Genomic DNA, 21,352 nt, shown 5'->3' on the forward strand with positions numbered 1-21,352 from the left:
GCTGGCACAGTCTCAGCACCGCTCATCGTATTGTCTCTTTTATTTTGTATCCTCAGGATGAAAACATCATGCGATCGATGCACCTCTTTGAAAACGTTCTTTAATTTCCGGCTGGCTGTGGAGGATTTGGAAGAGACCATCATCTTTAGCTTGGCCCAGTTACTGACTTGGACTCATACTGTGTACAGTGTGCTATGCAGACTTTTTGACCATAGATAAAGTTATTCTTCATTACAGAGGGCCTCAGTTATAAGTAGGCGGTATAGGCGTGGACACTCTGGAGCTGGTTGCCGGTTTCTTTTAAACAAATTCGGGAAACTTCTAAGTGAAATAGTGAAAATGGATTAAAAGGAGATGCTTCAAAATGAAACCATTAACTTTAAGGTTGATTTCCGCCTTCTGTCTCTGGAGTGTCTTTGTGTTTGCCGAACTCAGATTTCTGCCTAAGACGTCTAACGAAAGGCTTCAGACAGATTTTGTTCTGTTTTATTTACTGCCAAATCAGATCACTGTGACTTTCTGCAGCATTAGAAACATTGGGTGTAACGTCACGCTCCGTCTGCTTCTACATTCCAGACCGGCTCCCAATTCCAGAGTGTTCCCGCCCGATTTAGTTAACCATCGTGGTCTGTCTTTCTGCTCTTTGAATGAACTGTTTAGAGGGGGGAAAAGAAAAAAAACAATACATTTTACCATTTTAAACTGTACATACTATAAAAACATTATTAGATAAGAACTCTTTGAGAAACGTTTGTTCTTGTTTACTTGCCAACTAGAATGAGACAACACAAGGATTGTATTGATGTCAAACTTGGACCATAATATCGATGGTTTGTCTACAGAAGCACACAGGTAGCTCTATTTATGATGTTATACAACCATTTCTTTGTCATAGGAGAAATGCTGCTTTCAGTGGAATTCATTTAACCTCATGTATGTATATTTCCTGTAAAGTAAAATCATCCATCAGTATGTTTTTCTTTGGGTTTTATGAGTTTACACTAGGAGCAGTGCTTGGGATTATTTATAAGGTGTTCAGGTCATTGTACAGTATTACATGAAAAGTCACCCTTGGGTGATTTTCAGGTCTTTAGATTTGTTCATATGAGTCACTGTTTTTAATAAGAAAGGCCAGTGGGGTTTGGTTATTGGTACAAACTTTGTATTATACTCATTAGTTTGGGTTTTCTTGCTGTTTCTCTCCTCCTCCTCCATCCTGTGGGATGCAGCTGCCCACACCGATTCAGCCTGATTGGTTTGATTGGCTCCCAAATGTTAGCAAAAACTACTGGATCATTGAGAGAACTGTCTCAAGTGTGTCTGAGTGTTTCTGTCTGACATGCTCTCTCTTTTTTTCTTGCTCTTTTTCACAGAGACTTGGATATTAGACGCAGGAAGTAGGCAGAAATACGACTTATACTTGAGAACTGTGGTTTATGGTTCATCATGTTTGTCCTTCGAAGTGTACAGTGTGTTTCTATGATGTATCACTGGGAGTCGGGAACATATGAACCTCCTCGGTGAGGCATGTTAATCATCCATAATTTAGTAAAGAAAATGACACTTTTTTCTCAGCCCCACTTCTTGTTATTCATGTAAAAGGAGATAGTGTGTTTGGTTTTAGCTTGTTTAACTTGCTGTTTGTTAAACCGCTTGTTTTAGTGTGATTTTTATTTTATTTGCAGAGACCTGATGATGAAAAGTAACTTTTATCCACTACGGAATACAAAAGAGCAACACAGTTGATTTGGAAAGTTACAAACAGATCAAATAGTTTGCAGACAAAACTTTTAAAAATTGATTCCATCAAAAGCGCATCATATTTTAGATCTAAAAGTACCAGGCCACCTACACATCACACCCACAGGAGTGGCTCGGCAATGGAAACCCAAGCCATGAAGCTCCCGGTGCACAGTTTCCGTGCTGATGCTCTGCAACTTCACAATCTGACGCTTCATGGCTGAGCTGCTGTGTTTCCTAAACACTTCCACTTTCCAATAATCCCACTTACAACTGATCGTGGAATATCTTGAAGGGAAGAAATTTCATGAGCTGACCTGTTGCCGATGGCTATCCTATTACAGTACCACCCTGAAATTCATGGAGCTCATTCGAACCATTCGTTCACAAATGTTTGTAAAGGCAGCCTGCGTGGCTCGGTTATTGATTTCATACATCAATGGGACTGAAAACACCTGAAATGAGGATTAAGAGGCGTGGCCCAAATACTTTTGACCATGTAGTGTATGTTGTGCTTACTGGTTCTCACTGAAGCCTCCTGGTGGTAGCAAGGCGGAATTACACAAGGCTATTGACTTGATTCTTTCTTGCCTGAATGGCATAAACTGGGATATATAATAATATTGTTTTTTAGAGTGTATAGAGAAAAAAAGTGGATGAAAAAAATGAATTTTGTATTTTGAATCTTACTAAGTGTAGCTAAAATGGATATTGAAGTAGGAGGATGAGCATCAGTCGTGGTAAGTGCTACTATCTGTTTAGCAACAATGCTCTGGTTTAAAAAGAACAGCGACAATGAGGCGTATGGATATGAAGTTTTCATTTTAATATGCGTCAGAGGGTGATGTAATAAATTGCACTTGTAAGCAAAACATAAACGTTCACAAAGTTGAGCAACATTTAAAGACAATAGTTTCCTTGGATTTTTTTTTTTTTTTTTAAAAAAGGACATTTAAGGTGAGAAATGAAATGCATCTGGCACAAATTTCCACAAAAACGATCTTTCCAGTCAGATTCCAGCCACTGCTTTCTACATACTTAAATTACCTGAGATAAGTTTGCTTATAAACCAAACAATTATACTGTATTATACAGAGACATGTAGATTTTATGATGTTACATATATCAACGTAAAAGCAGGCAAATAGATAACATTAATTATACTGATGCAAGTACAGTACCTCTTAACAGAAGGTGACCTTACACTGAATGAAGTGATGATGTTACATGTTATCACTAAGACTTAATGATTTTGGATGGTTATGCAGTAAGCAGATAGTTCCTTACACTAATGATCAGCCGACACAAACAGTAGCTCGACTGTTTTTATCTGCCATAAAAGTCGGCGTATAAATTAAAACGTGCTGCAGTTGAAGCACAACAGCAGCGCAGGCCCAAACCAACAACAACAAAGAGTCATATATAAATTCCTATGTTGGATTGTTGAGGTAATCCCTCACTAAATATTTTCCGTTTTGAGCACCGACTCTGAGTCGCGCGTAATTGGAAAAGAAAAAGTGTCACTTTTCATCAGACGTGTTCTCTATGTAGAGCTGCAGCTGTGTTCGTCTCATTGTGCGCTCAGAGCACCCAAACAAAACGCCATGTTTACCACTGCATGCTGTGAAGCCATAAATGGTCAAAGAATTAGATTTTTGGTGAGGGCATGTGTGAATCGAATGCTTTGAATCACTCGGGGTGCGATAACAGGACCGCGCTTCGGTCCTGGCAGCCTGTGGCTTTTGTTTCTGTTAAATTATGAAATGACGGATACATGCTTTAAACATTTATTGAAATGCATTTTCTGGTCAGACACCAAAAGCGTGATAAAATGTAGAAACCTCTGCAAGACCTTTGAATATTGCAAATATTCTCTGAACATCTGTTGTTTAAAAAGAGTTTTAAAAAGTGAAATATACTGAAATATACTTAGTGTTCCTGGGAGAGTAGACTAGTGAACGTCTACAGTATGGCCCACAAATAACCCCTTGTCTAATCCAGATCCTATAAATCTACAAAGTAAAATGGGGAAAAACACTTTAACCGATTGAATACACAGAGTGTTGTACTGCTTATGCCGATGGGCCTCGTGCCAGAGTGCATTTCAGCCTCGGGCATCGATGTCAGTTCATCACACAGAGTACCCAAGCGGGAAATCCTCAATGTGTTGTCCATTTCATTCCCTTATTTACTTTAAAGTTCCTCATGTGTCAAGTGGTTATTTGAAGATCATACTGTGGGCCACTAAACAATGATAAAGGCAACTTTGGACTCTGGAGGTTGAATTGATGACGGGCTCTCCCTGGTTCCTTGTTTCTTCTTGTCATTCTGTGGCTCATCTTAAAGATTCAAACAGAACCTAATGAGACTGACCCTTAGAGGTTTGCACACGGTCCAGCCCGAACGTGAGCGGGTTAGGTTAGCAGCTGCCTGATCTCTCGGTGAACGTAGCAAAGGAAGTCCATGTAGGAAGCCCCGCCGTGCAAGCCTTTGTCCTCCACCAGGAACTGACGGAACAGCATCTCCGGTTTGTCTTTCTGCCTCACAATTTGCAGCTGAGCAGGGCAGAAAAGAGAAGCGTGACTGATTTCCAGTACAGCTGGAACACAGGAGCTGTCACACTACAAAATCTATTCACATTGTTTCTGTTGTCACAGCTGGCACATTCCTGTTTTTGTGGAACATGTTTCTCATCTGTTTTATCGAATTTACTTCAGCTTCACTTTAAGGCTGATGTGTGTGTATATGTGTGTGGTCCTCTGTGGATCCAGGATTCAAACTTTCTATATATTAACTGCTCAATAGCACTGGGTGTGCAGTGCATGGGGCCATTTGTACAGTGCTTTCTGTAGATGTACTTTGATTAGACTATTTATATAGAAACAGGGCAAAACATGAATAAATGAATGATGTTTTTGCAACTTTTGGGGGAGTGTATTTACTGTAAAGCTCCACTAGAGGGAAGCAGAGATCAACAAAAGCCTCAATATCGTCTCTGCCTCACCTCAAGTAAACTATGTTCTCTCTGGTTTAAATAAGTTCAAATATAAAGGATGTGAACTGTGTTTAAACAATGCTTTTGGATTGTGTTTCGCTTACCTTCATAGAGTTTGACCTCTTTTCAAGAAGGCCACTGATGATGGAGCGGACCTTCCTCGACAAAGGGTTGTCAAGCTCCGGCAGCGCACACTAAAACAAACAAACAAACCAAAAGATTTTGTGTAATTAGGAGCAGTTTGATCACTAACAATAAAGACCAGTCCTAAATACTGCTTGCCTCCTTCCTGTGCCGCAGTAACACATACTGAAGTGTTTGAGTTCTGCCTTGAAAATAAACGTGGATCTTTGAGCTCTGTGTGCGGGGCGTACTTGTTTAAAACTTTGAGGTTTACAAAAGCTTTGACTCAGTTTAGCTCATTTCACACAGCAGTGGAGTTCAAGTGAGTCATACTTGATAAAATGTGGGCACAGTCGAGCATGACTGAATTATGATGTGCTGAGATGATTTCTCAAAACTGGACTTTTACCATCCAGACATTCTCTGACCATACCGTAATGCCTCCAGGCACCAGGGAGCTAAAATGTCAACTCTAATATCTCAAAAACAATTTCGTGTGGATTCTGAGCACACTGAGGCCAAAGTGATGAAATGAATTCTGACCATGTGTCCTTGCAGGTGGGCGAGGGAGGGCAGGTTGAACAGGCTCTGGATGAAGTCTGGTGAGCTTGCTTGGCCCAGCCACAGGAACATGGACTGGCCGTTCTCCAGCAGGAAGATGCCAGAGTCTGTGAGACGCTCCTCAGAGCAGCGCACAGGAGTGGCCGGCTTCTCGCTGTTGACGTCTATGTTGTGCTGAAAAACAGTACAAAGGGTTTACCAAGTGAAACTAATAGTAAATAGTAGTAGTAAATAGAAACGTCTAAGTAAGATGATCAAGCGCAAAGTGTTTTTATTCCCTACCAGAGGGATGAGGCGTGGGTAGAGCAGCAGCTGGGTGTCCTCCACTCCCATGGCCATGACCGACAGCCTCTGGTGGGCTCTGTCGTCTGTGGAGAGCTCAGTGCTGCCCACCAGGGGGGCAGTTTTCATCAGACTGTTCATGTAGACTGGGAACACTTTCATGGCATCAGGAAGGATCAGCTACAGGTGGATTTATTAAAAAAATATACCGTTAGTTTTTTTTATCCTAAAGTCAAAATATACATCGAAACTTCTTTCTAGGTGTGATTCTCCGACCTGGCTAGCAGCGGAGGGGCTGGCACAGTTCTTCCTGTAGCAGGCCAGCATGTGAGCCGTCTGGTTCACCAGGATCTCCCTCACATTCTTTAGAGGCTGGTTCAATATGGCACGGTAAGCTGAGGGGGCAGGACAAAAGATTAGTTAAAAAACAAACAAAGCAAGAGCAAGAGAGAAGAAAAACGTGGGGGGCGGCTCAGAGGCATCTGATGGCAAGTATGGGGGAAAAAAAGGTGGAAGAAAAGGCAAAAAACAAAAGGTAACAGAGGTCAGTAACACAGCTGGACTCATGGTCCGCTATGTGCAGATTACAGAAGGACGGCATCATGTGAAACATATGGTTCGCATACATCACTGAGTAAAAGTAGATTATTTAGTGATACATGGGATATAATCAACAAATGTCAGATGACATTTGAGTGTGTTAGCAGGCCGTGCCTCTGCACTACATCATAAAATATGTTCTCCACAAGCAGAGTTTTAACTAATGCAGTCCACCTGAACTCCAGAGGAATCTAACCTGATTTGGCAAAGAAGTTGATGAGCGAATCGGTCTCGCAGCTCTTGTACAGCTCTGACAACTGCGAGCTGCAGTTCAGACTCAGGTTGTGGATGCGGAGACGCCGCTGCCCGCCGATGGTGGTGTACAGCAAGGCACACTGGGAAAAAGCGTGAAACATAAGCTTTAAACATACTTGGGTTTTTAATCTTCAGAGAAAAGATTTCAAATATGACCAGTCTGGAATAAAGCTTGGTTTAACACACACCTGCATGAGCGCTCCGGTCTCCTCGCTCAGTGTGTCGTCGTGCTTAAACTCTACTGTCACGCCGTTGTCGCAGTCCACCGCTGCCATCTCTACATCTGTGGTGTTGTTCATATAAATGCCGCCAAAGAAGTCAGTGGCTCTGAAGCCTAAAGGAGACACAGACCAGTGTGAAAAACTGGGAGGTAACTCGCCGTGATAGATCAGAACACACCAAAAGAGCGACCGTGTCTTTCCTCTTACCCGTGCTAGTACGAACACGCATGATGGCATCAAACCCGATGCTCTTCTGTACATCTTTCCTCAGGTCCCTCAGAAAATGCTCCCCGTCTGTCTCTATCTGTCAACAAAAAGCAAAAAACAAAACAAACAAAGTTTTAGCCAGCAGATGGCAGTGTTGTTACTGTTGGAGCCGTGTCTGTAGGAAACAGATCCAGGCATAAAAATCAACACCGTACTTTTTCAATATGTGCAAACTTCCCATGCTTACTGCACCATTCCTTTGGGACTATTTTATATCAGACTGGCTTCTGTGCCAAACTCATTATGTACGTACAATTCACTTTTATTAGGCAGCAAACTTTGCCTCTGTGTGAAATTAGGACTTCTTAATACAATTACAAGAATAAAACAACTGCTCGTTATGAGTCTGCATGCAGCATTTGTGTGTGTGTGTGCGTGTGTGCACTTAGTGCCAAACACAATGTAAACAGGCTCCACACGTCTGCTGGTACCTGGAAGTTGCTGTACTTATAGACGGAGCCTCCGGTGTGTGACGGCACATCAGCCATGGTTGCTATGTCCGTATACTGGCTGGGGAAGAGGAAGAGATCCACACAGCAGCCACTTGCTACACAGTCTTTAGACAGCTGCTCATAAACACCTTTCTGAGGCTGGAACAGGGTCTGTGGAAAAGTACAAGGCAGTTTACCAAGATTAGGTCACCAGTTTCAAACACTTATTGTAATTAGACTGAGATCAGACCAGCATTGGTTTTCCTTATGCCCAGCGCTGTGTATTCAGAATTCAGATTAGGGGCACAACTGACATAAAAAGGTACTCACCTTCTCCTTGTCTGTGTTAACCAGCTTTTTATCATCCCTGTTCTTCAGTTTGCCTGGAGCCTCGGCAGTGGGCATGGATGAGTGGAAGATGAAGAGCTTTCCGCTACATTCTGCTGCCTGGAGGGCGGCAAGAGATGGAAGGGGAAAAGAAGATCTCGCTTAGCCATGAGGTCAAGAGGTGAAAAAAATATCAACTCCTGCAAATATTCTAATGCTAGACTTTATGTACGCCACATAAATGGGCACGAACAAATAAATACGTCTCTGACTCCTCGCTGTTGTATAATATCGCAACTGCTTCCAATTAAGAGCTGCGTGGGAACTTTTCCTTTGTCACTGGCCAAAACACTGACTTCATATCACTGGGAAAGCTTGCTGGACTTTAAGTAAACACAAACATATCAGGGGGAGTAAAATCTACATGTTGCTTCACTCAGTTGAAGGGTTGAATGAGTTCAAGCTTGAGAGCCAGTGTTGGTGAGAGCATAGCAGCACTACGTTTACGATTTAAATTACCCCAAACCTTCAGGAAACCCACACCCTCCCTGAAACAAACCTACAGTAAGTGCTTGTTTCAGGGAGCTACACTCAGTTCCACTTCAGTGTTGACAGGTGTCACACTGAGGCTAACCTTAAATGCCTCCACGCCGGCCTGGATGACAGGGGCAAAGACCGTTTCGCTCTCAGCGGTGTCCGCAAACATGTCAGGGATCTGGTCCAGGAGGCTGCAGAGACAAGCAAGAGGATTATGGTTTGACACGGACGTGTCACACTGCCTCGTTAATGCTTTCACAACAGCAACTCTTGAAATGTTTGACAGTACTTTGCGTCCGATGCTCTCTGCATCAGTGACTCCGCACATCAGTGACGAAGTGCTTCTTACTTGTAGATGACGGCTCTCGAGTCCTGGTAGTTGACAAGGAAGCCATCGAGCAGCGGGACGAACATCTCGGCCGTGTCTGACACCACCATCATCTGCGGCTGAGCCAAAGCGCTCTTCACGTTGTAGAAATGAAGGACCTTGTTGTAGGTGACAAAGCCGACCTTTATTGCTGAGGTCTCCATGCCTTCCTCTCTGTGGAGAGAACGAGCAATCGGTGAATTCCAGGATGGATTAAATCCAAAGGATGTGTATTTACTGGGGAGCCTTGCCTGCCGTGGTCATTTTTTGCTTCTACACTGTGCCTCCAGGCGCACAAAGATGATTTTGGGTTAAGGTGACAGCACACGCAAAGAATTAAAGACAATACCTGCTGACATTTACCAGAAACCCCTGGATTCAGAAGTCTAATAGGCAGCTGCACTGACCTGGACCATGAATAAAAACCTGTCACCATATGAGTGATTTCAAAACATTCTTTCCTGACAATCCCAACTGCACTTTGTAGACGTATGTTCTTAAATCAAGAGATCGCACTGTAGGAATATGCAATGTGACTGGAAACAGCTCCTCAGGGCTCCTCTACAGCTACAGCTGCTTTTCTAAATAACAGATTCAGCAGATTTTATTTATTGTGCTCTTCCTCATACCAGTGGTGATAAAAAATATATAATTAAAAGCCTTCATCTACACATCTGGATCTATTTAAAGTTCCCTCCACCTTCTTAAGTGAATTATTCATGCATTTTTTCCAAATACTGCAGAATTACATGAACCACATGAAAACCACTGAGTATCCAGTGGGTTTAATTTAGTGCCTGTGAAAAAAAAGCAGAGGTTCAAACGCAGCTAAAGAAGCCCTTATCTTGCATATGCTTCTGCTAGGTGTTTAAAGAGTGATGTCATGGCAGGAGACATTTAAGGAAATATTGTTGCTGGCACTGATGGACTAGTGAGAAGGCAAGACAGTTTCCAAGTTATTTTGGGAGTAACCAGGTGAAGTACACCATCATCTCCTCTAACATAAATCAAGTCATTCTTAACAGAAAACCATAACAAAGCTTTTTGTTTAGGATACTTTTCAAAGATGAGAGCGTGCACTGTCATATTTTCCCTTTTCGGCACCACTTTTGGCGCTCCCTCGTACCCGTCATCTGCAAAGTTTCATGTTCAGCTGATGTTCAGCAGGATGGCTGATCTGTAAGGCTTCGGGGGAAGCCCTGCAGCGTAGTGAGCAAGTGTGCTTTTTACTGTGTGTACCTGGGCAGCTTCTCCAGCAGAGTCTTCAGCTCATCACATATCAGCTTTACCAGGCCACTCTTAATGTTGTTATAGGACACATCAATCATGAAGATGTAGGCAGGAGGATTTGGAGGCTTGTTGTTCTGTGGGAGAAACAGCAGCAGGCACAATAAATGAGTTGCTCCTTTTCGGGCAGTGATAGCTTGGCTGACCTCCAACGTAACATGTCGAATTTACAAATAGGAAAGCAGCTCTCCTTGGCCTTTTAAACACACAAGTCATGAGATAACACACTGTTATCAGAGACCTATATCAGTGAGCTCATAACAGGATCAATCATTGTCTTCCACTTTAGGTTTCTGTTATTCATCAAAGATATTTCCGTCTATGCTTCTTTATAACTGTCAACACCGTATCAGGGATAAATTGCTAAAAACAAGCAGTGAAGTTTGTGAGAGGGCTTGTCAGTGAGATATTATGTTTCCACAGTTACACCCATTACAAGACACTCACCTTACAGGCTTTTGTTTATTATCTGGCCTTGCCTAGATTGTTTATAAGGCATATTAAACAGAGCAAAAGTAGGCCAGTGGAGTGACTCAGCTTTGCCTACTTACTTTAACCCTCTAATGTTCTCAATAGGCTCAGTGGGGACACTGATTGGCATCATTGACAGTTTTTTTGTACTTTGAAGAGACTGAGCTGAAACCTGTTCTGTCCTGTTCGGATGATGCTGAAAACACAGGATGTTTGGCCAAAAATGTCCTTTGAAAAATCCAAAAAGCGGTTCTGCCGATACAAATCTCTCTTACTGCGTTCAACAAACTAAACTAAGAATCAGCTATTTGAAGTGATACATCATTCAGTTGCATCAGTGCATAAACTCTGCCTTTCACAAGCAAACAATGCCTGAACTTAAGTGCTTGTTTCTATCAATCTGACCAGCTTTATTTACCCTGCATATTGTGTACTTGATATCAGTCTCTGTGTACCTTACAGTAATCCAGAGTGGCTACAAACTCATACGATCCCAGGGACAGTTCGGGCCTCTCATAGAAGTCCACCCTTCGGCCCATGTGGTCCAGATGTTGGAAGTAGAAGACTGGCACTAGGAGCAGAGAGAGAAATATAACTCTGTGTTGAGCTGGACGTGATCACTGTGAGCTTTTTCTTCTTTAAATTAAATTTAATAACTTTCATCTTGCTCCCTCGGGACACACTTTCAAATAATGAGGTTAGCATTTGTATAAGTAATCCCTGTAAGCCAAAAGCTCAGGCTTTAGCCTGCTCTAAACAGTCGTTTGGGGTTTTTTTTGTCTGTTTACTCCACATGACGTCAATAAGATACGGTCATCTTAAGCACTCAGCTCTGGCTATAAACACCCGTCTGCCTTTCAAATGTATGAAGTGCAGTCATTCACAAGGAAAATATGTCTTAAAGAGAGGGGCAATAGAGCTCAACAACTTGTTTCAGACAGTGGATGAACTGGGATGCTGCCACAAGATCGAGTATAACAATAATAATATTGTAATATTCTGAACAGTGAATCACACACAGAGTCCAAGGATTAAAATATAGTTAGTTTTTCTGTATTGTACTGTACCTTCATTGACGCAGTTGCAGAAACCACACTGGTAGCGGCGCCCTCCATCAATAAATTGCATGTAAGGGCACATATACGCCTTGCATCGATTACAGCGGACTGGGCCTGTATCACCATGATTCACAACATACAGCGGAGTCTGCACAGAGAATAAAGATAAATAGATCAGCTCTATGGCACCCAAATAAAAACACTTTGCTTTCAAAATGAGAAGAGTTTATCATAAAATAGAATAGAAACGGTGAGGATTACACACACCACGCACAGATGACAGAGTGTCTTTGCACTGTTTATTCAGTACTCTCTGACACAACATAAACTGAATATGTTTGCATCACATGATCTCCAGTGCCTTAAAACACATGTAGACAGGGCAGCAAGCAGGTTTATTATTACACCAGCAAATTCAAGAAGGAAAGTAAAAGTGTTTATAGTATCTTGGAGCTAAGCAAAATCAGTTGGATGATAACAGCAATGAAACAACATTAAGACCCAGCAGCGTGCTCTTTTGGTCCTCTACAACCTCAGAGCAGTGATTAAATACTCTAAATTCCCCTTTGCACTGGATGGGACTGAGTCTAATTTTCCATTCTTTTTGTATAAGACTTTTTTTTCTTCTCTGGTCCCTGCAGATCTGACATTAGCCAATTAGCCAAAAGCCAGATGAGACAGTGCTAACATTGCCTAAAAAGGCCAACTGGCGTCTGGGACAAGGCGAGTGTAGAGGGGAAAATATCTAAGACAGGGTTCTTGGACCACACGTGATCCAAAAGGAGGTCATTCGTGGGACAAATGATCTTTTGTAGTTCATGGAAACATCTATTAAAGGAGAAATAACAGTGTAGAATATGCAACCATCACAAGTGACTTTTGACATTTTAACGATCCTGTCTCTCTTACAGGAGGATGCTTTATAAAGTGTCAAACTCTTTGGGAGAATATGGCATAAACAACTGGTTCTCCTTCTACAGCATTAAAAACAGTCCGTGTCAAGTGTTCTTTATGAGTAAGATTTATGAATCATTATATATGACAGTGTTCAAGATTTCAAAAACACAGCTCAGTCCAAGGATAAGTGTGGGATGGATGATCAACAGATATGAATAAATTCTCAGAGACAGTGTTGTATATTAGCACCCATCAGTCGTTGCAAATGTTACATTTACAGTACAAGATGAGTTTGTTTTCCTCTCTCTTTCTACTGTATTTTAACAACAGACTGTATATTAAAAAAGATTGTAGTTTCCAGGTCAGAAATACTAAGCTGATGCATTAGTGCCTGAAAACCTGAAACTCTATCTGAAAGCCACCAGATGGAAATCGCTATGGTGCAAAAAACTATCTATTCTTATAGAAGTCTACTGGAAAACAGCTTGCTCTCTTGGTCTCTGTAAACACTTTGCTAATGGGTTCATCATTTTGGGATCATACTGAATTAAAAAATTAATTTAAAAAATAATTATTTTATAAATCTTGGTGATACTATATTTGAAAAAAGGATATCTGTGGTATGCTCATTTGCTAACAATCAATCCCTAATTGTTAGCATAGTTATTTCACTCCTCATCACGTCCAGTGTTTTGAAAATAAGATTGCAACAATAAAATGCAAACCCTGAGAAATGGATGGATGACCTTACAGTAGCTGTCCACCTTTTATCGTAGAATCTTAATTTTGTGTTGCGACCGGATGAAGTTTTATGTGAAACGGTAACTTACCTCATTCTTTGGCAAACTGGCAAAGGGTTTGATGATGGCAGCAAGGGGTACTTGGCACTGCTTGGCCAAATCAGCAGTGCAGGGGAGCGAGTAGGTGGTGCAGCGGATGAATCTGGGGCTGGCATTACCTGGATTTAGCAAAAAAAAGCATAAATAATCTGTTGTTTATTCCAATTTATATTGTTATATTAAGAAAACAGATGGTTTTTTACTCTATTAAAGTTTTATTGTTTTCATTTTTCATGCTCTGCTACCCAGTCTTTATTTATTTATTTCAATATAAGAACAGTTCTTTTTTTACTGTTAAATCTTTCCCAAATAAACTCGCTATAAGGGGATAAATGAATACTCTACTGTAACTAAATGCTCAACGAAAAGTTTGGATATGCATTTTTTACCTTGATCTGTCACTGTGAAGTCAGTGGTGACAAGAGGTGGAACCTGTCCTCTGATGTTTGTGGTGAAAACCTGTCCTCCTTGTTTCACTTGGTCATCCTCGATCACATGGGTCTAAAGTAGAAATGTTATGCATTAAAGTGCAATCTGATATTTATTAACATCATTTAGTTAAAAGCATTGTTTATCATATTCATATTATGCTAGTTTTCAACTCCATGTTTTTGCTACAGTAATTCTACCTGATTTACAGTTAAATATAATTGTTATTTATCTTGTACTGAGACTTGCCCGCAGTTGATCCATTGTCTGAAATGAGCTGTTTTAGCTCCTTTTCCTTTAGGTTACCATCCCTACAATGTCCAGTTTATTGTATTAAAAATATTTTGTAATAGGTTGAGTATGCAAAACCCTCAACCTCGGGGCAACCACTTTTGGCTGTAAGGTAATTGTACAGGTTGACTGCTGAGTTGTAACCTGTCTCCAAACAATTGCAATCTGTCTGAGACTGACTGCAGTCACTCAGACAAGGTTTGCAAAATATTTCCATGTAATTCATAAATGCAGACAGAGTCTGACTCAGTCCATGGCGACGAGTACAACATATCTCTTTGCGCGACATCTCTCGTTGCAGTAGTGGACTCGACTCAGCTGCTTGCAAACTGGTTGTATTCCAGTTATATTCCTATGTAAAAACAGTTGCTGAGCACTTGCCATTTTGCAGTTAAAACACTGTCTCGTAGCAACTACGTCACTATTTGTGAGGGAATTTCTGTTTCAAATCTATGAGGTTATGACTGGAGTTTGCATTCAAGTACTTAATGTGAATTTCCACATTCATTTATTGACGTTAATCGTGGTATTATTACAAACTGATGTATGTGATAAGTTGGTATGTAATTGCGAACTTAACCCAACTTAATGGCAAATGGACAGCTGATTGATAGCAGACTGACACTATCTTAGATTTGTTTTATCAACGTCTTGACACACCAAAGTCAATTTTAAGACAAAAACCGACTGCAAGTGGTCAAAGACCTGACACCTGGCTTCAAAGCAACTATTTCTAAGGCAACAAGTTCACTGTACAGGATCACAACAATTTTGGTTTCGCTGTGGTGTCCAATCAGTGTCACTGTAGCATAAGCCAACTTTGTTCTGATTGGCTGCCCCTTAGTCTAACAGCAGGTAGGTGTGGCTATTGTGCTCACAGCCTGAGATGACCATATTAGTCATGCTACCCCTTTGACATCACGCTGAACAAAGGGCTTAAGAAAAATACACAGAAACTGGGTATTTAGAGTAGCTTGAATCCTGATCTTTTGGGCCTCAGGCTTCCGACTTCAACATAAAAGCATAATATGTCCATCATTCATAAAGACAGGAGACCTGCCATGACAAAATAAAAACATACTGTTCATGCCCAGATCTGAAGACAAATTAATATCCCCGAACACTTTTTATGTAATCTTAGACATTTTGCTTAATCCTTTTGTTTGCATTAGCCACCATTTTAATTAAAATCAGTACAAATATTTAGTAACAAAGTAGCTGATGTCAGTAATTTTGCCACACAACTCTTGAAGAACGAATAAGCTGCTAGTTCACGACAAGAAATGAGGAAAGACAAATGTGCTGTGCTGATAAGTGAAGGCATGCTTTTCCAGAAAGATTAATCGTTCACTCACAATGCTAGGGATAGAGTCGGGGTCCAGTTTCTTCTGAGGTGGGCCAGCCATTGCAGATGGTGCTCCAGGAAAGGCTCCTGGCATGTTTTGCTGAGGCCCAGCCATGTATCCCCCAAACTGACCTGTACATTGAAACAACATCTGTAGGTATTTATTGGCTCCACTGAAAAGAATGCAAGAACAGTCAGTTGTATTATAACTACTTGATGAATTAGCAGTCTGAAAGAGGAACCAAGCATAAGAAGCACATTAAATATGAGATGCTGTTAGACTTTATAACCATCCCTGCTCCCAACAAATGCATTAAGTCGTTTACTGTTATTTGCACATTTTTTCAATTTTCTGTAAATAATCTGTCATTGTTGTTTTTAAGCACATTTTTCACAGAAAGTTTTGTACATCGTTTTTAAGAAATTATCCTACTCAGCTGCACATTTCTTTGAATCTGAATATGAGATTTTTAATAACTGTACAATATTCTTTTTTTCTTATGTTGTAAATTTGCCCTTTACAATATATTATTTCTTGTTTTTTATTTTATATTCCTTACTTTTGTGTGAATCTGCATGCTCCATCTGCCTGTCACTTTGCTGGTAGAACATGTGAATTTCCCCAATGAGGGACAATAAATGATATTTCTATTTCCAAGGAGGGTACACTGCTGACACTGTTCTTGAATTTTCCTGATCAGAATCAAAGCCAGACAGATTGTGTTGTATGCTGTATAGATTGTAAGGTCCCTAGATGCAGATGTTGAGATACCTGTCTAAATGAAAACCTGTGATGTCCACTGCTTTTGGCTCAGAGTTACCTGCTTGCTGGGGGTATCCTGGCTGACCAGCAGATCCCAAACCAGGTTGCTGGAAACCTCCAGGGCCTGGAGGAGGTGGCCCAGGGAACGGTCTACCCATGCCTGCCATTGATGTGCCTGCCATCGACTGGCTTGCCATTGGCATGCTTGCTGGGGGTGACTGTGGAGGAGACATCAGAGGGGACATGTGGGGGGACTGCAGGCCTGGAGGCATCTGTGGTGGAGCCATTGTTAAAGGAGGTGGTGTCTGGAAAGGCTGCTGAACAACAGAGCTTGCTGGAGGAGGAGGGCTCTGCAGTCCTTGGACTAAGAAATAAAAAGAGCACATCTTATGTAGTGAGTTTTCTAACCTAACAATTCCACTAAAAGACTATAATTAAAAGACCGTATGATCTGAGGCTATCCAGAAAACTTACCATGGCTGCCTAAGTTCATAGAACTCATCTGATTGGTGAGCTGCTGTGTTGGAGGCGGGCCAGGTGATGCCATGCTGTTGTATAGTGAGTGTGGTGGTTGTCCATACGGTGCAGATACAGCTGGTGGAGCCGGGTAGCTGAAGATCATAACAACAGTTAATGCACTGAGCTATATGTGAGGTTCAATGCATTCTTATATTTGCACAGTTCCTTGTTTTTAAAGCTGCTTTAAAGTAGAGATGGACGGATCGGTCTGATACTGACCTAAATTACTGGATCGGATATCGGAGAAAAATAAAAAATGTAATCCGATCCATTAAATATCACGAAAGCATCTCACAAAACTTGCAACACGCCGTAACTCGCCTCAGAACCTTAGCACGTAGGAGCAGTATGCATCACGTGATAGAGCGGCTGTGGCATGCGGGACCTGTCGGTGGTCTGGTTGAGCATTTGGAGCTTCGCTAACAACCCGGCATTTCATCATCAAAGTTATCCCCGAGAGAAGTAAAGCAAGTGTGTAAGTCCACCTCTGAATGTTTGTAAAGCATTCCCACGTTAAGCTTTACCGATATATGGAGTGACTGCCTCTTCTCTCTCTCACCCTCTCTTGCTGCTATTTCAATCATGAAACGGCTTCATGATCAGCTGATCGGCTTTTCTGTTGTGAGTCCGTCTCTCTTGTTTGTTTTTGGCCCACTTTGCACCAGAAAGAGGGAACCAGCGGATAAACAACAGCAGCACGTTTAAGCTTGATAAGCTGTTGTTAGAATGTATTTAATATTAATTTCTACACCAGGATCGTTTTCTACGTAGCTGACGCTGGTAACTGTGCAGGGGCGGATCTAGCAAAGTTTAGCCAGGGGGGCCGATAGGGCATTAACAGGGAAAAGGGGGCACAAAGACATACTTTTCTTTCTTATTCTCATTTAAAATGTCTAGTTTTTAATAAATAATTATCTGACACCCAAAGTTTTAATTTGATGTAAAATGAATAGAAGTCCATTACTGTATATAGTAACTATTAAGTCTAATATATATACCCTAGTAAGCTAGTACTTTTTCCTTTGGGAAGGTACCATCTGTGCAGTCTGCAATTCTGTTGAAGAAAGATGTTGAATCTATTTAATATTTCTTGAAAAATAATTGATTTCTGTGCATTTTTTTTCACACTGCATCAAATTAAGGTTGATTACGTCGATTAAGCATCATGAGGTGGAGCGTGAGGGGTGGTTCCCTATTTTTTATTTATTTATTTTTGTTGTTGCTGGGAGTTGGAACCCCATTAGTTAGGTTGCTTAACATTTACGCTAAGTACTCTTTAAAATACCAGAATATGGAGGATGGTGTAGGTTTAAGTTTATTAGATTGATCAGTATTGCTGAACTATGAAATATTTTTTTTTGCATACAGGTATAACAGAATAGCTTTAGTGTTGTTGTTGTTTTAAACTTGAGTATGAACTTATACAAAATGCAGCAAGATATTAAAAAAACAGTTTTATTGACTAAAAAACACACTATATCGAATTCATATCGGTATCGGCAGATATCCAAATTTATGATATCGGTATCTGTATTGGACACAAAAAAGTGGTATCATGCCATCTCTACTTTAAAGACATGGCAAAGGTTAGCAGCTGTTATTGCAACAATCTATTAACATAACTTAACAGTGAACATCTTTCATGTTGTGGGATGGTGAAAAATACATTTATTTTTTATTTTTTACAGGCAGATGGCGTGAACTTTCAGCCCACATAAGTTCATCACTTTGTTGTTTGTACTTCAAGGAAAATCAGTCGATCTGAGTCGGTGCAGTCTGATAAGGAACGTTACCTTTGAGGATGAGAGCCATTCTGCTGGACGTTTGGATTGTACTGACTGGACCCTTGAGGCAGAGGCATGCTAGCAGCTGGGGCAACTGATGATTTCATCATACCTTCAGTGAGTAACAGACATTATAATATCAGGAGCTGATATAGCTTCAAAATGAACCATTACTCTTACTCTGAAAGACATGCACATCAAGATAAACAAAAAAGTTCTATTTAATACAATTAAATGCATTTTACCTGCAGGTGGAGCACTGAATGCCTGAGGTGGGCCCCCATAATGCCCGTAGAGGGGCTGCGTAGGACCAGATCCAAATCCACCTTGATATGCCCCCATCCCTGACTGGGCCTGGGAGTACGGGGGTGCAGCGACATAACCCTGTTGACTCATGATGCTGGGATGTCTCTCACAGTCTTCTCATGCCAAGATGAAAGAGTATGACCTAGGGCAGTGAAACTGGGATACTTAGATTATGAAAAGTAAACAAGGACTTCAGTTTTATATAGAGCAATTTTAATTTGTTTGTTTGTCTTTGTCTGAAAAAAAAAAGTTGAATATGAAAATAAAGCTGCTTTTGGCTGCCAAAGTGGAGAGCTTGGCAAGTTTCATTTTTACGCTGGATGCCTCTCCTGACAAAATAGTAAATGGCCTGTATTTGTATAGCGCTTTACTAGTCCCTAAGGACCCCAAAGTGCTTTACACATCCAGTCATCCACCCATTCACACACTGGTGGCAAGCTACATTGTAGCCACTGACAGAGGCAAGGCTGCCAGACACTGGCGCCACCGGGCCCTCTGACCACCACCAGTAGGCAACGGGTGAAGTGTCTTGCCCAAGGACACAACGACCGAGACTGTCCAAGCTGGGGCTCGAACTGGCAACCTTCTGATTACAAGGCAAACTCCCAACTCTTGAGCTACGATCGCCCCTCAAAGGCAGTCGCATCTCCTCCTGGAATCAAACCAGGAAGCTTTTGCTTGTTAGGCGAACGTTTATGTAAAAACCTGCTAAAAATCCTGGATGTTTGTATCCAGAACACAAGCATATAATGAAGCTTGTGTCTGCCAGGTGGCAAGGTTGGACAAGTTAAATCAAAACTTTTTAGGTCTGGTTCTTCATTGCGACACATACATAATTACATGTGACTTGTAATCATACATTCATAAAATTAACAACCATTTGCACAAACATTTGGTGGATCTTTACGCTCCTGATTCAAAACCAAATCATATCTTCAGTGTTTACAAACCACACCAATAACTACTGATATTTGACCTCATGCAATGATTAGCACACTGTAAGATGAACCTTTGACTACTTTATCTCACAATAAACAATGCCAATCTGTTGGTTTATCATCAGTAATTAACAACACCAGCAGCTCATTTCTGTTTTTGCTCCAGATTTTATAGTGTTTACCAAAGTGTTTGCATTGTTTTTCTGCCAATATTAATAAACGTGTAATTAAGGCTAGTTTTACTTGTTTGTTTTTTAAACTTGCTCTTAAAAAACAAACTAAAATAAAATAAAATAAAATAACGCCTTATAAACAAAACGTGGCCTGTAAAGTTTTTAAAAGGAAGTAGGAACAGCTGGGCCAACGCGCAACAGCTGCCTATGACATCTCCATGATTTCTTTTATAACTTTAAAGTGACAATTTTAAGCATGTTTCACCCAAATAAAACCTTTTAAAAATGCAATATGAGTGGTAATTGAGCGGTGCAATAGTTAATGCGTGTGACATTTTCGAGAGCTGCCACGTCGAATACCGTTATGATGGCTTTTATAAAAAGGGGGGGAAAAAGCATTGCTGCCTTCCTTTAATTCACATCCAGCTGGAAACGTTGGCCCGTTTGCTGCTACTACACAATTTGGGCAGTAACACGTAGCTTGTTGTTTGACAATAAATGTAGCTTAATGCCCTTTTTTTAAAGAGAAAAAAAAGGAGGAGCAGTAATGTGACAACACAGCACTCGGCTCAGTTATAACACACAGACTGAAAACATCTTGCTAGCAACGCGGAAATTACTACAAAGTTTTCCTCTGAGACAGCTCTTTCTACAATAAATACATTTAAATGAAGAATTACCGGATATAGAAATACTCACGTCTGTTGGCTGTAATTTACCTGTGTGTCGGGCAGAGTCCTCTTCACTATCTACACCTCTCAGTTGAAGCAGAGTGCCACGTCAAACTCCACCACAGCACCGGTCGCTCTGTTGGTTTGTGCAACGAACCAACCAGCGTTTCCAGCCACGTAGAGAACCGTGCATTGCTTCCTGTTATGCGTTTCAAAATAAAACTCTTAACGCCGAATAAACTTTCTTATCCAAAATGAACGATGCAAACGCGAGCCTGAATGTAGAAATATCAATATTTTACGACTAACTAAAACAAGAACAATCTTTTGTACCCTTATTTTTTGTTTCAAAACGCTACTTCACGTTGTATGTTGAAGGAATTACATGCACTTCTGTTTCGGGCAGAATGGAGTGGCTAACTTGACGAGGCCCAGACGAAGCTTGCCGTGTGCGCATGCGTGGAAGAGAGGGAACCCATACACGTCAGCACCACTGGCTGCACAGGGGTTGAGTGGTGGTCCTCGAGAGTACAGGCGTTGTTTCGTCACCTTAGTAACGCACATGAGCTTTCTCTCCGACAAAAAATGTCCTAGTCACACTTCATTTTTATATGTAATAAAACACGTGAAAATCATATCAGACACCTACTTTAAATATTCTAATTAAGGCAATTCCTTAATGAAGTTATACGGCAAAGAGAATGAATGGATGCTGATATGAAGCCACAAAAGTACATTCAGTACTCATTATTTAGGTATCTGACACAAACAAAGCTGGAATTAACATTTTCGATTTAAACAAATAACCAAGAAGTCTTATTATAATATAATTCATTGTCTTCGTCTTTGCTGTCTCTAAATCATAAAAGTACCCC

The 21,352-nt window shown here is 41.0% G+C and overlaps 2 protein-coding genes across 11 annotated transcripts in view; one reads left to right on the plus strand and one right to left on the minus strand.

Moving 5' to 3' along the window:
* The window catches only part of kcnip4a (potassium voltage-gated channel interacting protein 4a), a 155,611-nt gene extending 152,935 nt beyond the window's left edge, over positions 1 to 2,676 (plus strand). For all 9 annotated transcript variants that reach the window (XM_085138657.1, XM_085138707.1, XM_085138662.1 and 6 more), the window contains one exon: positions 57 to 2,676. In XM_085138657.1, coding sequence (XP_084994783.1) covers positions 57 to 104 — 48 coding nt within the window. In that variant the 3' untranslated portion in view covers positions 105 to 2,676. The remainder of the gene's footprint in view (positions 1 to 56) is intronic.
* On the minus strand, positions 2,629 to 21,319 carry sec24d (SEC24 homolog D, COPII coat complex component). 2 transcript variants are annotated; one of them, XM_085138601.1, is made up of 23 exons: positions 20,506 to 21,319; positions 18,635 to 18,837; positions 18,399 to 18,501; positions 16,561 to 16,697; positions 16,145 to 16,450; positions 15,334 to 15,455; positions 13,648 to 13,759; positions 13,250 to 13,377; positions 11,532 to 11,670; positions 10,920 to 11,035; positions 9,946 to 10,070; positions 8,689 to 8,880; positions 8,437 to 8,530; positions 7,806 to 7,922; positions 7,476 to 7,646; positions 6,985 to 7,081; positions 6,745 to 6,890; positions 6,498 to 6,636; positions 5,978 to 6,096; positions 5,702 to 5,881; positions 5,402 to 5,593; positions 4,840 to 4,929; positions 2,629 to 4,295 (listed from the first exon to the last, which is right to left on the minus strand). In XM_085138601.1, the coding sequence occupies exons 2-23, from the start codon at positions 18,783 to 18,785 to the stop codon at positions 4,155 to 4,157; spliced, it is 3,117 nt and encodes a 1,038-aa protein (XP_084994727.1). In that variant the 5' UTR covers positions 18,786 to 18,837; positions 20,506 to 21,319; the 3' UTR covers positions 2,629 to 4,154. The 2 variants fall into 2 exon arrangements, with proteins under 2 accessions (XP_084994727.1, XP_084994719.1); XM_085138593.1 differs by having other exon boundaries at positions 20,526 to 21,318.
* Between the last annotated feature and the right edge of the window lie 33 nt (positions 21,320 to 21,352).

The sequence above is a fragment of the Neolamprologus multifasciatus genome, chromosome 3, assembly GCF_963576455.1.
Source record: "Neolamprologus multifasciatus chromosome 3, fNeoMul1.2, whole genome shotgun sequence".
Taxonomy (NCBI): Eukaryota; Metazoa; Chordata; class Actinopteri; order Cichliformes; family Cichlidae; genus Neolamprologus; species Neolamprologus multifasciatus.